The following is a 20,168-nucleotide window of genomic DNA, read 5'->3' as shown; positions in this document are numbered from 1 at the left end:
TTTTTAAATAAATGATAATTCCTTATTCCAAACATTAGTTCCACATTAGAGATGCAATAAAGAATGAAATTATGTACAGAAGCAATGTGCTGTGTACAATGGATCGTTCATTAGCAATGGACAAATCTGCACATGTAGTTCTAAGAATGTCCAAATATACACAATAACAAGGGGTGTCAGCTGCAGTATTCAAAATATTTTGGATCTGCTGGAAAATCATACTCCACTTGAAGCTGCCACATAAAAAACCAAAGGACTGGATTTAGAAGCAGCTAGAGAAGTAAAAGAAAAGCATTTCCTGCTAAGAAGAAAGTAAGACAAAGTAACCAGGCATCACCACCATGTGTACAACACTAGCAGGTGTTCAAGCAGAATAGGGTAATGAACATAGGGAGGAAATTCCCTGCAGGAGAATGGCAAACGACAGGAGCCGCAAGTCATATTCCCACACAAGATATTCAACCGTTGTTCATTACCCTGCGCCAAGGTCACATGCAGTCTCTCACCCAGGCAGAGAGTACACAGATATTTACTCATGCACATCAGTACCTATCTCACGACATGAATATCTGCTACAGCCCTTATGCATAAGCAGCCCTGCACGCATTCCTAGCTGCATTTGTGTAAGGTCCAATATAAGCTCCAGCCCTCAATGCAGTATGAGATGAAGATACCTTTGGAGGCCTTGTTTGCCTCAGTCTGTGACTTGTTTCTATATAGCTGCATGTACACTCAAACAGCATCACAAGAGTCGGGGAAATTGCCCAGCACATGTGATTTCTTCCCCCTACAGAAGGTCTTCAATATCCCCCCTACAAGTTTGACACAAAGCACTCCTGCTTCTTGAAAGTACTACTAAGCACCTATGGTTAAATCTTGGCACTTGCGCGAATATTAATCTGGCTCCTACAGATTCATGAGTCAATCGATTCTCATGATTCACTTGAAATTGGCCCATCAAGCCAACAAGACCCAAAATTGCTGTTGTCTCTCTCCAACCTTTGCTCTTGATGAGCTTGCTTTTGATATTATTATGTGACTAGGTAACAAACATTTCGTGGATAATCACCCTCGAGCTTGTGAGGCATCCAAAAATCCTTCAGATGCAGGGTCACATATTTTTGGAATTAGTTGAAATTGTTCCTAGCAAAAAGCAAATATCAAATTGCCGGCAGATGAAAGAAAGAGCTGCATGCACATGGTCTTTTCAATCATAGCTTCCTGTTGTCTTCTTGGACTCACTCCACATCTTCCCATGATGACGTTTTGGGCTATGTTCTCTCTCCAGGTCAGCAATCCCGAGAGGCGCCTCATGTAGGAGGCCCTGTCACTACACTATGCCACTTAGTGGAGCACCTCGACCCTCTGGAGTCACACTGGACAGCTTCAGCGCACCTGGAGTCCAGGGGCTTCTGGTCCACCACCGGCCTCTACACAGCAGCTTCAGATCAGGGAGATCCTCCAGCATCACAGACACTTTCCCACTAGCAATAGACATGACGACTCTCTCGGAAGTCATTGACTCCCCTATGCTAGACATTTTGGAGGATGTACTACATATTGTAACGACACGGCGATGTATTTCTTTTCCCCTATATCCAGAGACACTACTATCATCATCATTGTGCATGTGCATAGTTGTCTACGTTTTTTCCCTTTTTGTGACCATGTTACTGTTGGGTATTTTGGAGTTAGGCTGGAGTCTAGTCAAGTGTCCTTAGTGGTGTGAACACACTAGGTGTGAACACCCTCCTTCATTCTTACATTATGAGTACCATTCAAGTTGTGCAATCTCTCTCTCATACTTGAGCTCTACTGCTTCTCTCTCTTTTACACACTCCACCATGATGATGATATTTCATCCTCCATAGCTCTCATGTGTGATCTCTTGTAATATCCAATATGCTATCAGAGCTTGGGTGCCATCACCAACACCAGCCTTGCGTTACTCTGATCTGGATTTTTTTTTCTGTGTGAACTCTGCCGCACTAGAGCCTACCGCCGCCTCGCTAAATCGCCCCAGTGCCATGTGCCACCCCTTCCACCCGCTGCAAATGGCAGCGCTAGTGCCCAGCAGGCCACCAATGCCAGCACACTTCCCTGCAGCGCCACCAGCCGCCCTCCGTCGACGTGCGTGCCCAGTGACCAGCAACCCGCTTGCGCTTGGGGTGCCTCCGGCCACTCCACTTCTCCGTCCGTCAGCATGGCTGAGGCCCTCATGACCCAGCGCTCTGTGCCACCCTCCTCAAGCTGCTGCAACCTCTTCCCAGGTGGCCTGCTTCTCCACGACCAGTAGCATGCAGCACTTCTATCTCTGCGTTTTCTCTGCAGCTAAGTGATTGCCACCCTTGTGTCTCCTCCGGCCCTCCGCAAACAGCCTTGGCTGCATCTTCAGGCGCTTCTCCTCAGCCGCCTCTCTTCTGCCTGCTGTTCTCTAATGGCCGCTCCAGCCTTCTAGCCGTGTACACCGCTCCACCTTCTAGCCTTGCCATCCTCGTTGCGTTTTCTCTAGCCAGCCATAGCTCAAACCTTATTACTCTGTTTCAAAACTTGGTAGTCTTCTAAGGTTTCAAACCTTCATGTTTAAGCAATACAAGGAGCATCAAATTCATGTTATATACGTTGAGACCTCTCTGTCGTGCTCTGCTCCACCAGCTTCTGCAACAGTCAAGCACATGTGCAGCAAGGTAAAAATTAATCATAGCCTTTACCCTTTGAGATAAATCATTATGGAGGAGGTTATCCTTTTCCTCGGGTCCTCTACCCTGGCCACCATCGTGCCAAAAAGGATTTCAATCATCAGTACTACAAGCACCATCACAAAGTATCTGCTCCTTGCAAGTACACATCCCACACTTGACCATCAAGTGTCGGAATCTTGGAAACGATGCCGAAAAAGGATCTTCATCAGCACCAAGGGGGGAATCTTCCTCAATTTTTAGGTTTTATTTTTGTTGAGTCTTGGGTTCTCTGCCCCGGTAGTCCCCAAAAATCTGAGTTATATATTTTCAATCCTTGTGGATTTGTGACGCCTTGTTTCTATAAAAGGCTCCTCTCCATCATTCCCTTTTTTCCCCTGCTTTAGACCCGCCCCCAGGTGGGGGGTGTTGTTGGGGGGAGTATATATATATGTATATATGTATATATGTACATATATATATTAGAGACCTATGTAGGCTGTCTTTGTCCCCCAAGCAGGACTTGACCTCTGAATCCTTTGCACTGAGCCATGCTTTTAGCCTCTGAGCCATGTTCATGAGCCACTAAGCCAATTGCACGGTCTATGTTTGGTCTTTGCTTGTGTTGGAGTACACGACTATTGAAGGTTAGGCATGCAACTCCACCATCACTCCAAAGGGGGTTTTGTTGGATATTTCGGAGTTAGTCTAGAGTTGAGTCAAGTGTCTTTAGTGGTGTGAACACACTAGGTATGAAAATCGTCTTATTTAGGGTCAAAAGATAAGGCTCAATGCCTATAAAAGCATGTACTTGGGTCCTTCATTCTTACATAAATGAGTACCATTCAAGTTGTGCAATCTCTCTCTCATACTTGAGCTCTACTCCTACACCGGAGGATTCAGAGCATCATTGCGAGGCATCGGGCTCGTCCGACCAAGCATCTCACTATGGCAGATATCCAGGCCATCCGGCAGAGACCCATGCTAGAGCTCCTAGGATGATTACGACTCCAGCCATATACTGTTGTACTCACTGTCACTTTTGTACTCCCCCATATTCATGTATTCATGTATCCATGTACTCATGTACCCCATTTTGACTAGTAGCATTAGCTTCCCTCCTACTGATGTATTGTGGGGCTATCTCTTTTCTTTTCCAGACAGTGTATCAGATGTCACATGGTTGTAACTTTGGTCTCATAGGTCACTTTGGCCTTTTGAAGACGTTAATATAACATTTCATTTCTCTCTCTCTCTCTCTCTCTCTCTCTCTCTCATACTTGAGCTCTACTGCTTCTTTCTGTTTTATTTTCCATTCCATGATGAGATATGCCATGGACATTATTGTATCACTTTGGTCTCATAGGCCCATTGGGTCTTCAGTAGACGCTTAATATATCTATCTTTCTTTCTTTCTCGTCTACACACTCCACCATGATGATAATATTTCATCCTCCATATCTCCATTTGTGATCTCCTATGATATCCAGTTACCTCATGGTACCATTGTAACGTTTTGTTTGTTCTCATGGACCCTTCGGGTCTTTCAAAGACCTTAAACTTTCTTTCTTCCTTTCTTTCTCCAATCTCTGCATTTTGCATAGTTCTTAATACACGCAGTTTTTCCGCATGTGATAGGCTGCTCTTGCATGGCTTGTGTGCCGCCCTAGAGGCGCTCCCATTGACTACTGAGAGTGTATATTAGATCTATGTAGATGGATCTAATAGCTCCTGTGTTTGGGGTAGATCAATTGCAGTAGTCCTCCAAACAAAGGGGTGTGCCAGCTGTTCATAATTTTCCTCTCTATACCTCGGATAAATCGTTAAGGGCTTGTGTGTGCCAGAGTCCCAACCACCCCTCTATCTTCAAAAGTCTCTTGCTTCTTCTTTGGTGGCAAAAGGTGAGCCATATTTCCCCCTCTTCTTTTCCCCCTTCCCCCTTGATATGCAAGGACAAAGTCGGTGTTGAAGGTTGATTGCAGACACCTTGGATCCATGACCATACCAATTTTGATAAATGACAAAGGGTGACTTCAAAAACTAATAAGAGAGTCATACTGATATAACCATTGTTGATCCAAGATCATGTTGTATATGGATAGGGGCATTACCTCAAAGGTACATGACCAAAGCGAGAATGCCACAAAGAAGTATCTCCCTCAGAAACCAAAGCCATCAAGGGGGAGAAAAGCTGATGAATATGGGAATCAATGTGAGGGATCTAGGAAGAAAAATTGATGATCTTGTCGAGACCCCCATCATGGACTCCATTGGCAACAACGGAAAGAGTCTTCCTGTCAATTACTCTGATGACTGCATCATCAAAGTACACACCAAGTCCCTTCTGAGAAGCTTTGTATATTGAAAACAGATTTTTGGAAATCCGTGGTACATGCAAAACATCATGTAAGGTGGCAGAGGAACCCAAAGAAACATTACCAACACTCGTGACAAGAAGCAAAGAGTTGTCACTCATACGAATTGAAGAAGAGAGAGTCTGGTAGTCCTTCAAGATATGGGCCTGATTGGTGATGTGGGCAGAAGCACCACTATCACCAACCCATTCCACTGCTTCAGGTGTGACACTAACCTCTTCAGGAGAAGTCATATTTGTGATCACGAGGAGTGAATCTTGTGAAGAAATGGATGAATCTGTGACTAACTTTGGCAAATCCCTCCTCTGAAACTTTGCCTTTATCTTTGGTGTTGTCCTTGTCAGATGCTTTAGAAGCATCCTGGGCTTTATACTTGGCTTTGGCTGCTCAAGAATCATCACGACGAGCAAAGCAACGAGCCTCAGTATGACTTGATCTGCCACAATAATCACATTCATTGCTTTTGTCCTTGGATTCCTTAGAATCCTGTTTACCCTTGCCATTGCCTTTGTTTTTGTTGTTATTGTTCTTCTCTTTTCCGACTTTGCCTTTGCCTTTGTTTTTGTTGTTATTGTTCTTCTCTTTTCCGACTTTGCCTTTGCCCTTGTCAGAGGCAACAAAGGTAGACTCCGACTTGCCTTTTCCGCGAAGCATGTACTTGTCGTAGAGATAACTCACAACTTCCTCACGGAAATAAATATTATCCCTAAAAGAATCGAAGGAAGCAGGCAATTTATCAAGTAGTTTATGGATGGGATTGTTGATGATGCTTTCGTACTCCTCAAGCCGCAACTTGATACGGGTGAACTCTCCAATCTTCTCAATCAAGTTATCTGACTCATTGATTGTAAGCTTCTCCAGATCTGACTTCAATTTGGCAATCTTCACTGTCGAATCTCTCCCATACCTCCTCTGGATCTCTGTCCACATTTGATGAGCATTACTCTGGGTAGAGACAAACTGTGCCTGTATAGATGGAGTCATGCAATGGATGATGATAAGACGAGCCCGAGCATCTAATATGCTTCTCAAAGCAAGGTCCACCAAGTGAGATGTGGAGATAGCCATCCACACACCGGCTCCTTCCAGCAACAGCTGAGTGTAGAAAGACCAAGTATGATAGTTGGTTGCTGTAAGCTTCATGGAGTCCCTGACTTGGGGAGGATTGTAGGATGGTATATCGGTAAGGGTGGGAGCAAGACATGAATGAGAGAAACTCAAAGAGGAAAGATTGGGAATACAAACCACATGTGGAGCGGAAGCAGGGGATCCAAGCTGTGATGGTGCTGGAGAATCAACAGGAGGAGGAGCAGCAATAGAGAAACCTCATGAAGTCATGTCCTTTGACAAGAAACCTTCTCTTAAGAAAGGGGCTGAAAAAAATCAGCAAATCCTCCTCTCAGGCTGTGCACAGCAAGAAGAAAGGGAGGGAGGGTGGAAAACTGAAAGGAGAGGAAGAAGAAAGATCTCTCCAAGCTCAGCACCTAGAAGAGGGCTTCAGCAATCCAATCAGCAAAAAAAAATCAGCAATCTATACTGAAAATTCAGAAATACAACAATCCCAAGCGTCAGATGAAGAAAACGCAGCAACCTTGAGGAAGCCTCTGCTCTCAGAAGAAAACGCAGCACCTTCTACGCTGAAATCTGCAAAAAACGCAGCAAACTGCCGAAGCCTCTGCTCCAAGACAGAAAATGCAGCTCTCTTCTGCTCACAGGTCAACGTTTTTCTCTGATACCATGAAAGAAAGTGAAGCAAATAGAAAACACAAATGTAGGCCCAGGTACAAGACCTGTAAATGCTAGAAACTGATGTTTATTGCTGAAAACTGAGAACAAGGGAAGCCTGTAGGTGATGTACAATGGTAAGAAGCAGAAGCAGTTGCTAATGACCTCAAGTGGATGCAAAAGAATGAGATGAAATGGGGGAAAGGGGAGTCAGCCCTTATATACTCCCCCCGAGTGCTGGTCAGCCAACTGTAGCAGGCCGACAACAGACTAGTCGCATAAAATGCTTTAAAAATGCCTAAAAATGCTGAATAATATTTGCTAAAATATGCCAATGCAGGGTCTCATAAAATGACCAGTACAAGCATGAAAAGGTGATGTAGACCCTCTGGAGATGATATAATCCAACAGAACCAATGATGGCTTCGTAAACAAATATTACATAATCCTAATTTTTGTTGACCTTGAGAACATGATTGGTCGCGTCCAGGGTCACGCCTATGGTTGGATCCTCATGGTTGATAAGACTATTGGCGCCATGGACAATCAACAAATGACCCATCTCGTTCATGAGGCTTCTGGAAAGATTGGTATTGAGAATTAGATCGAGGTTGAGAACTGCCAAAAGAAGGCTTGGAACCATCACGAACCGATCCATTACAATTACCAAAGTTAGAAGATCTTGCGGGACCTTGTGACGAAGATCCCCGAGGTATAAAAGTGACATCGGCTATGTGCTTAGGACAACGAATTGCATTAGAAAAATAGACTGGATCGTATTTGTGAAGATACTTTCGTAATGTGGGTGTAATTCCTTCAACAAAAGCATGTAGCTTGTCTTCTAGAAATCTTCAGTACCAAGCTAGTAAACTACGAAATATAGGCGGCCAATGATCCTATTTGGGTCACATGGCGTAGTCGATATCGTGCTTGAAAGCCCACATTGGCATGAATGAGCTGTTCACGGATCACACTCTCGAATTTTTCCCACATGCTAACGGTCTTCCCATCAGTTGGTCATCGTTGCCACCATAAAAGGCATTGTCTTTCAACAAGGAAGTGGTGAAGGTAATCTTCTGAGCATTGGTGGGGTCCAGGTCTCCAAAATACATGCGGAGCTTGTACAGTTATTGGTCGAGAATACACTTATTGTGTTGGTCAAAGTAAAGATCAAGGGCTTTAATGTCCAGCTTCTTTGTTTTAGATGCTTGTAAAAGACAGTAAATAACTTTTGAGTCATCGGTCTCTATCTTTGGGAGTATAGCATCGGTGCCCTTGACTAGTGCATCGATAGATGTCACCATTTTGGACATCTCCAGAATTCATGTGTGTGGATGGGCTTTGGACGCCCAAAAGATCAAGAATGTACAAGCTTTGGAAATGGGGGATTATCTAGTACATAGGACCGAGTGTTCAGGCGCTTGAGGGAGACGGTTTCTTGGACACAGAAATGGGCTTTGGAGCTCAAATAACAAGTGGAAAGTACGAATGTCGAACTCTTGAGGATTTGGTAGAGATCAAGCAATGAAACAAATTTCTACATGGTGCTTATATGTATTTCTCATGTGGTGGAACACAGAGAGATCATCTCCTAAATTTTAGGAAAACTTGCTATTTTTAGCAATCTCCAATGGAATTTCCATTGGCGTTATTACCTCCCGAATTCAACAGAGATCAAGGATTGCCACAGCGCCATTGTGAAATTAGCGATCATCTGGGATATTTTTAGAGCTGAAGATTGTGGAATTTCTAGCCTTTGATTTGGGACATGTGGCAAATAAGAGGATAAAAGTGAGACAAGTGTCCTTACACTTGTCAATTCAGCACTGCACATGGCATTGTAGCATTTTCTTGCTTATTTGAATATGAGAGAGTCATCTCTTGGGCGTGTTTGAGCTTCAGGCAGGTTTTTGGGAGGTTGAAAACTCTGATTTTTCACCAATTCTTCTCTTCACTTCTAAGCCCACCATAGCCATATCCAGCTTAGGGAAGATGATTTTCATTACTCTACACCATCTTGCACACCCGGATGGCTGTTTTTCAAAAAAACAGTCCTAAAGCTTGCTGAAATTTCTGGTTTTATGCAATATACAGGCTGTTTACAAGTTTTGGCGCTCATGGATGCGACACACATGCTGTTTGTTATACTGGTTTATGAGCCACATGTGCTGGTTTACAAGTTTATGAGCTCATGAATGAGCCACATGGGTTGGTTTACAAAATTGTGCACCTATGGAAGGACATGTTGGATAGCCATATTGGATGAAGGATAGGTTTATGGTTGTATATGGATAATCCGGCATCTCCCATGGGGAGAGAGAGGCCCTCAAAGCTTGTACATGTTATTTTTCTCCTTGAATAATGAAATTGTAACATGCGGAAGCTCTGAGATGCTTCTTTCAGCCCTAAACACCATCTAGAACATGCTGATGCAAAAACGCAGACAGAAGGGAGAATAGAGAGAGAGAGGGATAGCTGGAAATTCAATATATCTTATGGTACAAAAAGGTACATGAATCCTTGCAGCCATGGGCTGCCTTGAAAAGGTAGTAAAATACCTGAACAAATCCCTAGTTCTATGACCCAGCCAACAAGGGGCTGAATGAGTCACAACAATGAGCCTTGGCGCCTTTTATAGGCTTGGGAGAGCACCCATGGACTGGCCGACTGCTGGTCGGCCAGGTCCAAGTCATAATATTTATTTAAGCTGCAGCCGACAGAACATCCAGGTCATTCAGCGCTGGCTGACAGCTCACCATGTCCTCAAACAGTAAACTCCTTTGCCAATTCAGCTACCTAAGCTCCACAATCTGGTTCTGCTCTTGTCTTTATCTTGTTGCCTCTTCAGGACTAGCTTTGAGGTATGCTTGTGCATGTCTTGCACATGACAGAAATACTCCAAGGGAGGGACCAGCCCATTCCAGCCTCTATGCGATGTTATATGTGCAACTTTTATTTTTTCAGCTTTGTGGATTGTTTAATGGCTGTGATTAAATGCCAAAATGTTTAATTATGCTCACGGTCAAGCGATGCACACGCTCCCACACTTCTTGGGCGAGTAACAATAGAAGCCGTTGAACTTGTAAATTGAGAGTGACGTGTCTACATTTGTGACGTGAAACGGAGCCTGTAGTGCCACCATTTGAGTCTACATCTCTTGTTGCCACAGGGGTTCGTCTTCAAGAATTCATGGTAGTGAAAGGAACCTGGTCATGCTACTACAGCTCCTGGAGACAACGTTGCATCTTAGTGAGAACTATTCTAAGCCATTGAGGAATAAGGTTAGGGCAAGGCTATCAAAGGAGCAGTAGCGATAGACCACCCCCTATACCGTGGGGGGGTCAACAGGACCTCAGGTTAGGTTGGGACTTTGGGGTACCGGGGAGGGTGTGGATGTCCAAGGAGAATTTTGGAGCACACACTGTAAAAGCTGCAAGTGGCACCTCTAAGAAAAGTGTAATGGTGAAGATACTCCTTGGCAATAGTAATAGCCAAGATCCACACGTCGAACTGCGAGGCTGGGATGTAGGTGTTACAGGACTGAGTATTTTACCTCTTTTCTTAAGCACTGTGATTATGTTTTAAGCATGATTAACATTCATTGATCATGTTTTACTCTGTATGTGCATGTGTAAGTTTGTACACGTGTGTAGGTGCAGATACATGCTTGGTGTGTGTGTGTGTGTACATGTGCGTGCATGCTCATATGTATGTGCATGTGCATGTGCAGGTATGTATGCATGTGTTTTTTTGGTATGTTTCTCTTACTGTTTTGCAGGTGCAGCTGAGACCATCGCTCTCTCTTTTGTTGGGCAGTCGAGGGCAGCCCAAGGGGCTACCCTAGGGCAACCCAAAGGACTGCATAAGGAGCAGTTAGGGGGCAGCCTGGCAGGGCAGCATTGGGGTGGCCAAGGGCAGTGGGTAGAGAACAGCCGGGTGATGCAAAAGCAAGGGCAGCCCTGCAGCGCAGCCCAACAGGCCAGGCAGCCCATCCGGATGACGTGGCACTGCCATGTGGCAGGGGCACCAGGCTACAATAGAAAAAGACGCCAGAGAGAGCAGCGCTGAAACCTAAACGTAGAAAGAGCAGCGCTGAACCCTAAAACGCAGAGAGAGCGAGGGCAGCGCTGAAACCAAAACGCAGAAAGAGAAAAGCAACGTGAAAAATCTCCCGTGTGCGAGTTTTTTTTAATAAAACAAAAGCGTTCAATGAGATTTTATAATAAAAAAATAAAAGCTGGGCTTTTTAGCCAGAATTTGTATAAAAAGGGGGCCAAGGCCCATTGTAACCCACGTGAAAAATTGGGTGAAAGCTTCGAAGAGACTCCCTCTACGTGAAACAAGGAGTTCTCTTCCCGGAAGTTGTACAAAGGTTACGCCGACTTCAGAGAGAAATAAATACCTGCGGGGGCGCCACGCTTTGGGGCCTATTGGACTCTTGTGCAGGAGCACTCTAGCTCCATCTCTTTTTCTTTTCTCTTGCAAAGTTTATTATTCCAGCTCATTAAGAGTTTTAAGTGTGATTAAGTTGTGCTCACCGCCCGTCAAGTCTATGAAGGCCGGTTTCAAGGTTCCATTGCCAGGATCTATCGTCAACTTTTTCAAGAGGGCGAGCCTGTGGTCGACACACTTAATACTATGGCTGGAACTAGTGCGGAGATGAAGGATTTGTCTTCGGAAGAGGACGACTACTATGAAGAAGACCAGGAAAGCGAGCAAGAAATACCTCCCAATATGCCAGAACTTGAAGATGATGATGCTACCTATGAAGCAAAGATGCAGAGCTTGATGGAGGGATTAATGGAACTCGCGAAGGACTCACGTTTTCCACAAAACTTCAAAGTTGATTCTAAACCACGGAAGCAGGGGTCTGAGAAGAAAGCTAAGCCTCAACATTCGGCTCCCATCTACCCAAACTTTCAGCCATACCCTGATTATTCTTCTTCTTCTTTTCCCCCACCTACCTATGGAAACCCTGCTAATACTTCTCATCCTGGTTACTTTGGCGGAGGCTCTGTCTTTCATTCCATGACGGGTGTACCCAACATGGGCATGACTGGGGGCTGTGGTATACAGCCAAGTATGTATGGAGGTATGTATGGAACTTGTGGTGGTGGTGGTGGTGGTGGTGGAGGTGCTTTTGGTATGCCTAGTCTGGGAGGTGGCATGATGGGCATGGGGTCTAATGTTGTGGGCAATTCTTTTCTCAAACCACATCCCTATGATAATCTCGTTCCGGGCGAGAAGCCAAAAGATTATAAAGAGGGTGGTGCTGCATTGAAGTTTAATACTTTTAGTGATGCAAAGGATCATTTGAAGGCTCTCACCTTGATTCAACAGTTTGATGCGGCATTCTCTGGTGGTAACTTCACAGAGGCATCTAAGGTACAGAAGGCAGCTTCTTTCCTAAAGGGAAATGCTCTTCAATGGTGATCGACACTTCTTCATCAGGGCATAGCACCAAGCACTTGGGTGGAGTTCAAGCAAATCTTCTCCTTTATGGTTGACACCGACTTTTGAGGTGGATGTTATGACGGCTTGGCATCGTTTAGATTCCAGAGACTGTAGCAATATGGAAGAATATAACAAGAAATTTTGGAATGCTCTGTTGCCGGTCACATCCTTTATGCCAGTGTCACTGGTTGAGCAGGTAGAGACGTATTGCTGTCGGTTACCCAAGGAGCTTCGTGACTATTGCATTAAAACAAAGGTCACCAATATGACACAAATGATAGAAAATGCTCAGACTGGATATGCCATGCTTACTGGTCAGATGTCAGGGTTCAAGGATCAACGTCTCTTCTCAAAGAAAGCATCTAAAGAGACAAAGGAGTCAAAGGAGACCAAAGACACTGAACCACAAGAGAAGGGGCAATCCAGGAAGAGAAAATTTCAACCCTTACCCCAAAAAAGAACAAATGAAGGAAAGAAACTTATAGCTGCCAAACAAATGTTTCTTTTGTGGAGAAGAGGGACATCGGTACTATAGGTGTCCGAAGAGAGCACTCAAAAACACAGATAATTCACAGGAAGAGCCTAAAGCAAAGAAACAGAAGCCGTCTGCTGAACTGACTTGATCGGGTTGAAGCAAGGAGACGCATCTTCAGAGTTGTGTAGAGCATGGGGAAGACTTCGGAATCAGGAGGTTTTGATCTTTTTCGACCCTAGGGCTCGTGCAAACTTCATCACCCCCGAGCTTGCGGCAAAGTTGGGCATCAAACCAGACGAGATGGGTGTGTTGCATGAGGCTACTTTGGCTTGTCCTAGACATACGGTTGAGGTTACGCTGATCATGGGAAACTGTGTCTCAGTATGCAGACTTACATGGACAGAGAGGATGATTTCTACATTATGCCTTTGGAGGGTTGTGATGTTTTGTTGCGTATGCTTTGGTGCCATAAAGTTAAAGCGGTAGTTGATACTTTCAATAGGAAAATTACTCTCACTCACAAGAATAAGGAACTCACTCTTGACTCGTTTAATGAAAAAACATCTTTCTGTTTACTTAGTGTATGTTAAAGAGAATCAGCACACAACAGAATCTAACCTGTCTAAGTTGGACAAGGAAAGAATGGATTTTCTCAAAAGTTTTCAAGATTGTTTTTCAGAGGCTTTGCCAAGGGAGTTGCCGCCTACTAGGCCTGAGGATCATGTGATTGATTTGATTCCTGGGAGTTCGCCACCGAATAAGCCACCTTATAGGATAAGTGCAGCCCAACAAGAAGAGATTATGAGCCAAGTGCATGATCTGTTGGACAAAGGGTTGATTTAGCCGAGCTCTTCGCCCTATTGTTCACCAATGCTTTTGGTACAAAAGAAAGATGGTTCTTGGCGGATGTGCATTGATTACAAGGCACTGAATAAGATTACCTTCAAGAACAGATTCCCTATACTACGAATCGATGATATCTTGGACCGGTTACAAGGAGCAGCTTACTTCAGTCGCATTAGTGGATACCATCAAATTCGCATCAGACCAGAAGATGTGCACAAGATAGCTTTCAGGACAACTTTTGGACTTTATGAGTTTTTGGTCATGCCTTTTGGTTTTACGAATGCTGCGGCGACTTTTAACAAGATGATGGATCGAATTTTCCGACCTCACAGTGCTTTTGTGGGCACCTTCTTTGATGATATGATTGTGTTTTCTCATTCAGAGAAGGAGCATCAGGAGCATTTGACCAAAGTGTTTGAGGAACTTAGAAAACAAAGGTTGGTTGTCAATGGAAAAAAGAGTGAATTTTTCATGCAGGAGATTCACTTTCTTGGACACATAGTGTCTAAGGATGGTGTTAGGATAGATCCAGCAAAAATTGAAGCAATAAAGAATTGGTCGGATTTGCAGTCTGTACATGATGTGAGAAGTTTCTTGGGACTTTGTTCATATTACAGGAGGTTTATCCGATTCTTTGCAGAGATTGCTTCACCTTTACATCACTTGACCAAAAAGGATGTAAAGTTTCGATGGACAGAGAAGAAAGTGGAAGCTTTCAACAAACTTAAGGAAAAGCTTACCACTGGTCCAGTTTTGGTTCTACCGGATCTTCATAAGCCTTTTGTGATACAGTGTGATGCATGTAGGAATAGCATTGGAGCTGTTCTAATGCAGGATGGGCATGTTATTGCTTATGAGAGTAGAACTTTGTCATCAGCAGAAAGGAATCTAAAAGTGTATGAGAAGGAGCTTCTTGCGGTTATTCATGCTCTTTCTACTTGGAAGCATTACCTTCTTGGAGCTGATTTCATTGTTCAAAGTGATTATTAAACTTTACGATACTTCCTTACTCAAACGAAGCTCTTGGAGAAGCATATGAGATGGGCTAACTTTCTGTCCATGTTTCACTTTCACATTGTACATGTGGATGGCAAAAAGAATGTGGTTGCGGATGCCTTGTCCAGGAAACCACAAGTGGCCGCCGTCTCTATTATCTTTCATCATGAACTTGATGATATGCGAGAGCAGTATGCTCATGACGTAGATTTTGAACAGATTTTTGATCGTTTGACTGAAGGAGAGCGAGTTGATCATTATTCTCTCAAAGAAGGATTTTTTATGATGCATGACAAATTGTGTGTCACATCTCAGTTGAGGCAGAAGGTTATGACAGAGTGCCATGCTCCGCCTTATGCAGGCCCATCGTGGTATTGAGGCTACAGTGAAAGCTTTGGAGGCATTCTTTTATTGGCCTAGTATGCGTAGGGATGCTGATGCTTTTGTTCATGATTGCATCATTTGTTAGAAGGTGAAGTATGACCGTCAAAAGACACCTGGGTTACTTCATCCTTTGCCTATTCCAGATAGACCGTGGGAGAGTATTGATATGGATTTTATCTTTGATCTTCCTAGGACAAAGAGTGGGAATGATGGCATATGGACTATCGTGGATCGTTTCAACGAGCAGGCCCATTTCATTCCAGTCAGGAAGAAGATTAATGCAGAGCAAATGGTAAGGATATTTTTGACAAATATCTTCAAGTACCATGGGATGCCCACATCTAGTGTTAGTGACCGAGATCCTTGAATGACGAGTTTATTTTGGAAAGCATTGTTCGAGAATATGAAGACTTTGTTGAAGTTCTCATCACCTTTTCATCCACAAACAAATGGGCAATCAAAAATTGCCAACTCAGTTGTATTGGATCTTCTAAAGTGTTATGTTTCGGATCATAAGGAGCAGTGGGAAAAGTACCTTCCTTTGGTGGAGTTTGCTTCCAACAACACGATTCACACTTCAACAGGTAAGGCACCTTTCGAGATTGTGGAAGGCGGGAAGAAAGTACCACCAATCTTGCATACAAAGGATGAGATCTTTGAGGCAGACCGTTTTGTGGAGAATATGGATGAGGCTTACAAGAAGGTCAAGTTGGCTCTTCAAAGAACTCAAGAGAAACAAAGGAAAGCAGCAAACCTTCACTGTCGATCATTGGTTTTTGATTTGGGTGATTGGGTGCTTTTGAGATTTGAGAAGGCTAGACTCGGAAGATGAAGGGTAAACAACACTTATATCCTAAACTGAGTATGTAGTATTATGGGCCTTTTCAGGTGATTGAGAAGATGAGTGATGTTTCTTATCGTCTTCGGTCACCGGATCATTGGAGGATTCATAATGCATTCCATGTGAGTCTTCTTACACCTTTCAGAGGTGAGGTGCCTACAGATCAGGTTGATGAGCCGCAACCAGAGGTAGAAGAACTAGATGAGATTCTTCAACCGAAAAAGATTTTGGCACATAAGGAAAGAAAAGTCAGAGGGAAAGTTTCACGTCGATATCTGGTGAAGTTTGTGAACTATTCACCTATGGATTCGAAGTGGATGAAGGAGGGTGACTTAGTAGATTCACCGAGGATACTAAAACTTTACCTCGAGGCTTTTGGTTTGGAGCCTACCTTACAAAGTGCTTCAACAGGTTCAGCTGTGGATTCTGGATACCTGTTACTCAAGAGGGGGGTGACTCTGCTCCCTTGTCACAGAGCTCACTTGGATGAGATCTAGAAGTCGCTTGGTGTTCTTCTTAGCACACCCGAGATACTGAACTGACAGTATATCTGCCTATGGGACTTCTATGATATATGTGTACCAGTCAAATGGTTTGATTCATGGATATATGGATCTATTGAGAGAATGGGGATGCCTATTCTAGACTTTTGTTTGATATGCATGTATATAGATACCTTTGAGATGTTATATGTTATGGAATCCAAGGTTTAAAAACATATGAGAACACCTCAAGAAGTATTTATGGGTATGCATGTATGCTTGCTTTGATGCATCAGTGTTTACTCATGTTCATGATGTACTGCTGATCGTGGGTCCTGTGGGATGGCCATGAGCGGAGCAGGTAAAGCATCCAAGGGGACATGTCTATTCACGAAGTGGAAGCCGGTTTTGTGAATAACATTTGGTTTGTGTTATTCTGGATGTTCTGTTTCAGTTGGCAGGACATAGCTCTCTCATTGCTATCTTAGGTTCTGTTTCAGTTTGGCAGATCCTTTGACTAAGCAATCGAGGACGATTGCTTTGTTTTAAGAGGGGGATATGTTACAGGACTGAGTATTTTACCTCTATTCTTAAGCACTGTGATTATGTTTTAAGCATGTTTTACATTCACTTATCATGTTTTACTCTGTATGTGCATGTGTAAGTTTGTACACGTGTGTAGGTGCAGATACATGCTTGGGGTGTGTGTGTACATGCTCATATGTATGTACACGTGCATGTATGTATGTATGTGTTTTTTTGGTATGTTTCTCTTACTGTTTTGCAGGTGCACCTGAGACCATCTCTCTCTCTTTTGTTGCACAGTCAAGGGCAGCCCAAGGGCAACCCAAAGGACTACATAAAAAAGGTTAAGGGGCAGCCTGGCGGGGCAGCATTGGGGTGGCCAAGGGCAGCGGGTAGAGAACAGCCAGGTGATGCAAAAGCAAGGGCAGCCCTGCTGCACAGCCCAACAGGCCAGGCAGCCCGTCCGGATGACGTGGCACTGCCACATAGCAGGGGCGCCAGGCTACAGCAGAAAAAGACGCCAGAGAGAGCAGTGCTGAAACCTAAACGCAGAAAGAGCAGCGCTGAACCCTAAAACGCAGAGAGAGAGAGAGAGAGAGAGAGAGAGAGCGAGAGAGCAGTGTTGAAACCATAACGCTGAAAGAGAAAAGCAAAGTGAAAAATCTCCCGTGTGCGAGTTTTTTTTAAATAAAACAAAAGCGTTCAATGAGATTTTATAATAAAAAATAAAAGCTGGGCTTTTTAGCCAAAATTTGTATAAAAAGGGGGCCAAGGCCCAGCATTGTAGCCCACGTGAAAAATTGGGTGAAAGCTTCGAAGAGACTCCCTCTATGTCAAACAAGGTGTTCTCTTCCCGGAAGTTGTACAAAGGTTATGCCGACTTCAAGAGAGAAATAAATACCTGCGGGGGCGCCACGCTTTGGGGCCTATTGGACTCTTGTGTGCAGGAGCGCTCTAGCTCCATCTCTTTTTCTTTTTCTCTTGCAAAGTTTATTATTCCAGCTCATTAAGTTGTGCTCACTGCCCGTCAAGTCTGTGAAGGCCGGTTTCAATAGGTGTGGCTACCTGGACTTTAAATGTTCGGGAAGAGAAATCAGGTGCAAGCCAAGGCACTAGAGTAGTGAAGGTTCCCAAGGAGGAGAATCCTGGAGATAACTGAGCTTATAAAATTTCTCGGCCATAAGCCACCTTGGCAAAGGGGGTTACTGAAAAATGATGAGGTGTGTTCGACAAATGCAAGTAGGTGTCTTCAACCCATAAAATGTAACATTTCACCTGATATCTACTATGCCGAAAAATAATGAAATGATGGGTTTCTCTCACGTGGAAATGCCACATGTTTTTTTTAATGATTTCACCGCCAAATTTAAATGGAGAGAGCACACTTGATGAGCCATGACTGCCATAGGCTATCGTGCAAACCGGCTACTTGAGAATTCTGCACGAAGAGGCCAAACACGTGTGCTGCTGCAGAGGGGGGAGCCACAAGCTAAAGCACGCAAGCATAAAGAGGAGGGAGACTCAACCGTTTATCCGATATTCCAAGGGGTGCACATTTTTTTTTGGGGAAGTTGGTTAGTGTGCGCACGCTGGTCGGGCTAGCCAGTTTGCATATAGAGGTCCAAAACGTGACGTTCAAGTGGTGGTGTTTTTTTGTGTGCTTGCTCTAGGCGGCCACATTACCTTTGATCACTTGGATGAGTGTAGGCCACATACGTGGCTCGGATGTTTAATAATGTTTTGATAAGACTAAGGTAAAAGCCTTAATAGTAAAAACATTAGCTTGTAATGTTTTTTTCTTTATCAAAAAGTTGTCTTTTCTTAGTGAAAGGTGGCGACTCTTGAAGGGTGATGATTCAGCCTAGAAGAGGGAATTTGCATAAAATGATGCCTCTTAAGGGGTGGAGAGAGCTGATCAAAGATCTGGTAAGAACACATGCTGGCCGGGTAGCCTAAAGCCTTCTATCATTTTTTTAAAAAAATGAAGAAAGCTTATTGCATATTTGGGGGAAATAACAAATCAAGCAAAATTGGGCAAAATTGACTAGGCATTCTCTCCCTTTCTTCCATACAAACCTTGCTAAGCCTAATTCTAGGGTTAGGGTTGGCTGATTTTTAGAGTTATAGTTTTCTTATTTTAGGGCTAGGGTTTTGCAGTTGGCATACTACATGTAGGAGCTTGATTGCTCTAATATCACTGTAAGGACTTCTTAGCCTAATGATATTTAATAAGACATGTTTAGAGACTTAATACTGAGAGTAAAGACAAATAGAGAGGAAAGCTAAGTGTTGTTGCATTGAGACAGAAGTCTTTCTTAAATATGGCCTGAAGAGGTACAATTAATGTGTCACATGCCAAATGCAGGGGTGTGGCTCCTTATCACAACCCTTGAATAGTGTCTCTTCACTAATAATCAAGATTAGGCTGTTATTAGAGAGATTAGTTACAAATCGTGACACGGCCTTTGGGAGCCATCGAAACATCCCCCCGTTCCTTCTCAAATTCTTTACCCCTTGTTCATTATTTCCCCCCCTCAAGTGCGGTTAGCCATGAAATGAGCCCTCTTATCACTTGAGTTGGCAAACAAAACATATCAATCTTGCTTTATACCAAATTATTTATTTGAGTAAAGTACCAAAGTTAAACCAAGAAACAAACTGCCAGATATAGGATACAATTTACCTTCCCTTCATCAGAATCTGCATGTCTTTGAGGAAAGACAACACGAAGGTCACTGTACAAATAAAAACGTCTTTTGTCCTCGAAAGCAAGGCTATCATCACTAGAGAACAGTTCTTGAGGGGAGTCAGAGGGAAGTATGCCCGACCTCTTCATCCGCTGAGTTGTCTTCAGAGGTGGGCAGGCAAACCGCAGATGCAGTGCATAGCGCAAAACACTGCCACTGCCTTCAGTGTTCTTCTTACTCTGTATTCTCTCAGACTGCCTAAGATTATGATTACATGCCTCTTTACAGGTAGAACTTTTAAGAAAATGTTTGCAATCCTTCTGGCAATTTAAATGGTTTCCTTCATGGTTAGTTCCATTCAAGGAGACCATACTACTTTTGTCTGACAATGCAGCATTGTTTACACACTTTTCAGTGTGATAAGAGCTTACTAGTAAACTTTCAGCACCTCCAAATGCATTAGATAGGTGCACTGTACATGTTTCTAATGCACCATTCCTATTCCCTGACGCTCCTTTGGTTCTTTTGTAGGCAGAGACAACCTCACTTTTGCTGAGGCCGTCCCATGAGGCCGGATTAGATTTTGAGTGTTCTCCAGAGGCAAAAGAAACCTTCCCAATCATCTCCCCTGATACCGGTGCTGATAGAAATACTTTTTGCCGTAGAAATGTCTGACAAAAGAAAAATATAAGCTAGTGAG

At 43.7% G+C, this 20,168-nt stretch overlaps 1 protein-coding gene across 2 annotated transcripts in view; it reads right to left on the bottom strand.

Annotated features, from left to right (window-relative positions):
- Positions 1–20,168, bottom strand: part of LOC147605436 (uncharacterized) — a 28,966-nt gene continuing 8,798 nt past the window's right edge. The window contains exons 4-6 of one of the 2 annotated variants that reach the window (XR_015265186.1): positions 19,465–20,139; positions 550–720; positions 1–233 (exon numbers count right to left, since the gene is read on the bottom strand). Coding sequence is in view for 1 of the 2 variants with exons in the window: in XM_086793649.1 (XP_086649775.1) it covers positions 177–233; positions 19,465–20,139 (732 nt within the window). In the remaining variant the exon portion in view is untranslated. The remainder of the gene's footprint in view (positions 234–549; positions 721–19,464; positions 20,140–20,168) is intronic. The other variant, XM_086793649.1, reaches the window with a different exon arrangement.

The sequence above is a fragment of the Cibotium barometz genome, chromosome 59 (assembly GCF_041138505.1).
Source record: "Cibotium barometz isolate CiBa-2024 chromosome 59, ASM4113850v1, whole genome shotgun sequence".
Lineage (NCBI taxonomy): Eukaryota > Viridiplantae > Streptophyta > Polypodiopsida > Cyatheales > Cibotiaceae > Cibotium > Cibotium barometz.
This window is presented reverse-complemented; position numbering and strand designations above follow the sequence as displayed.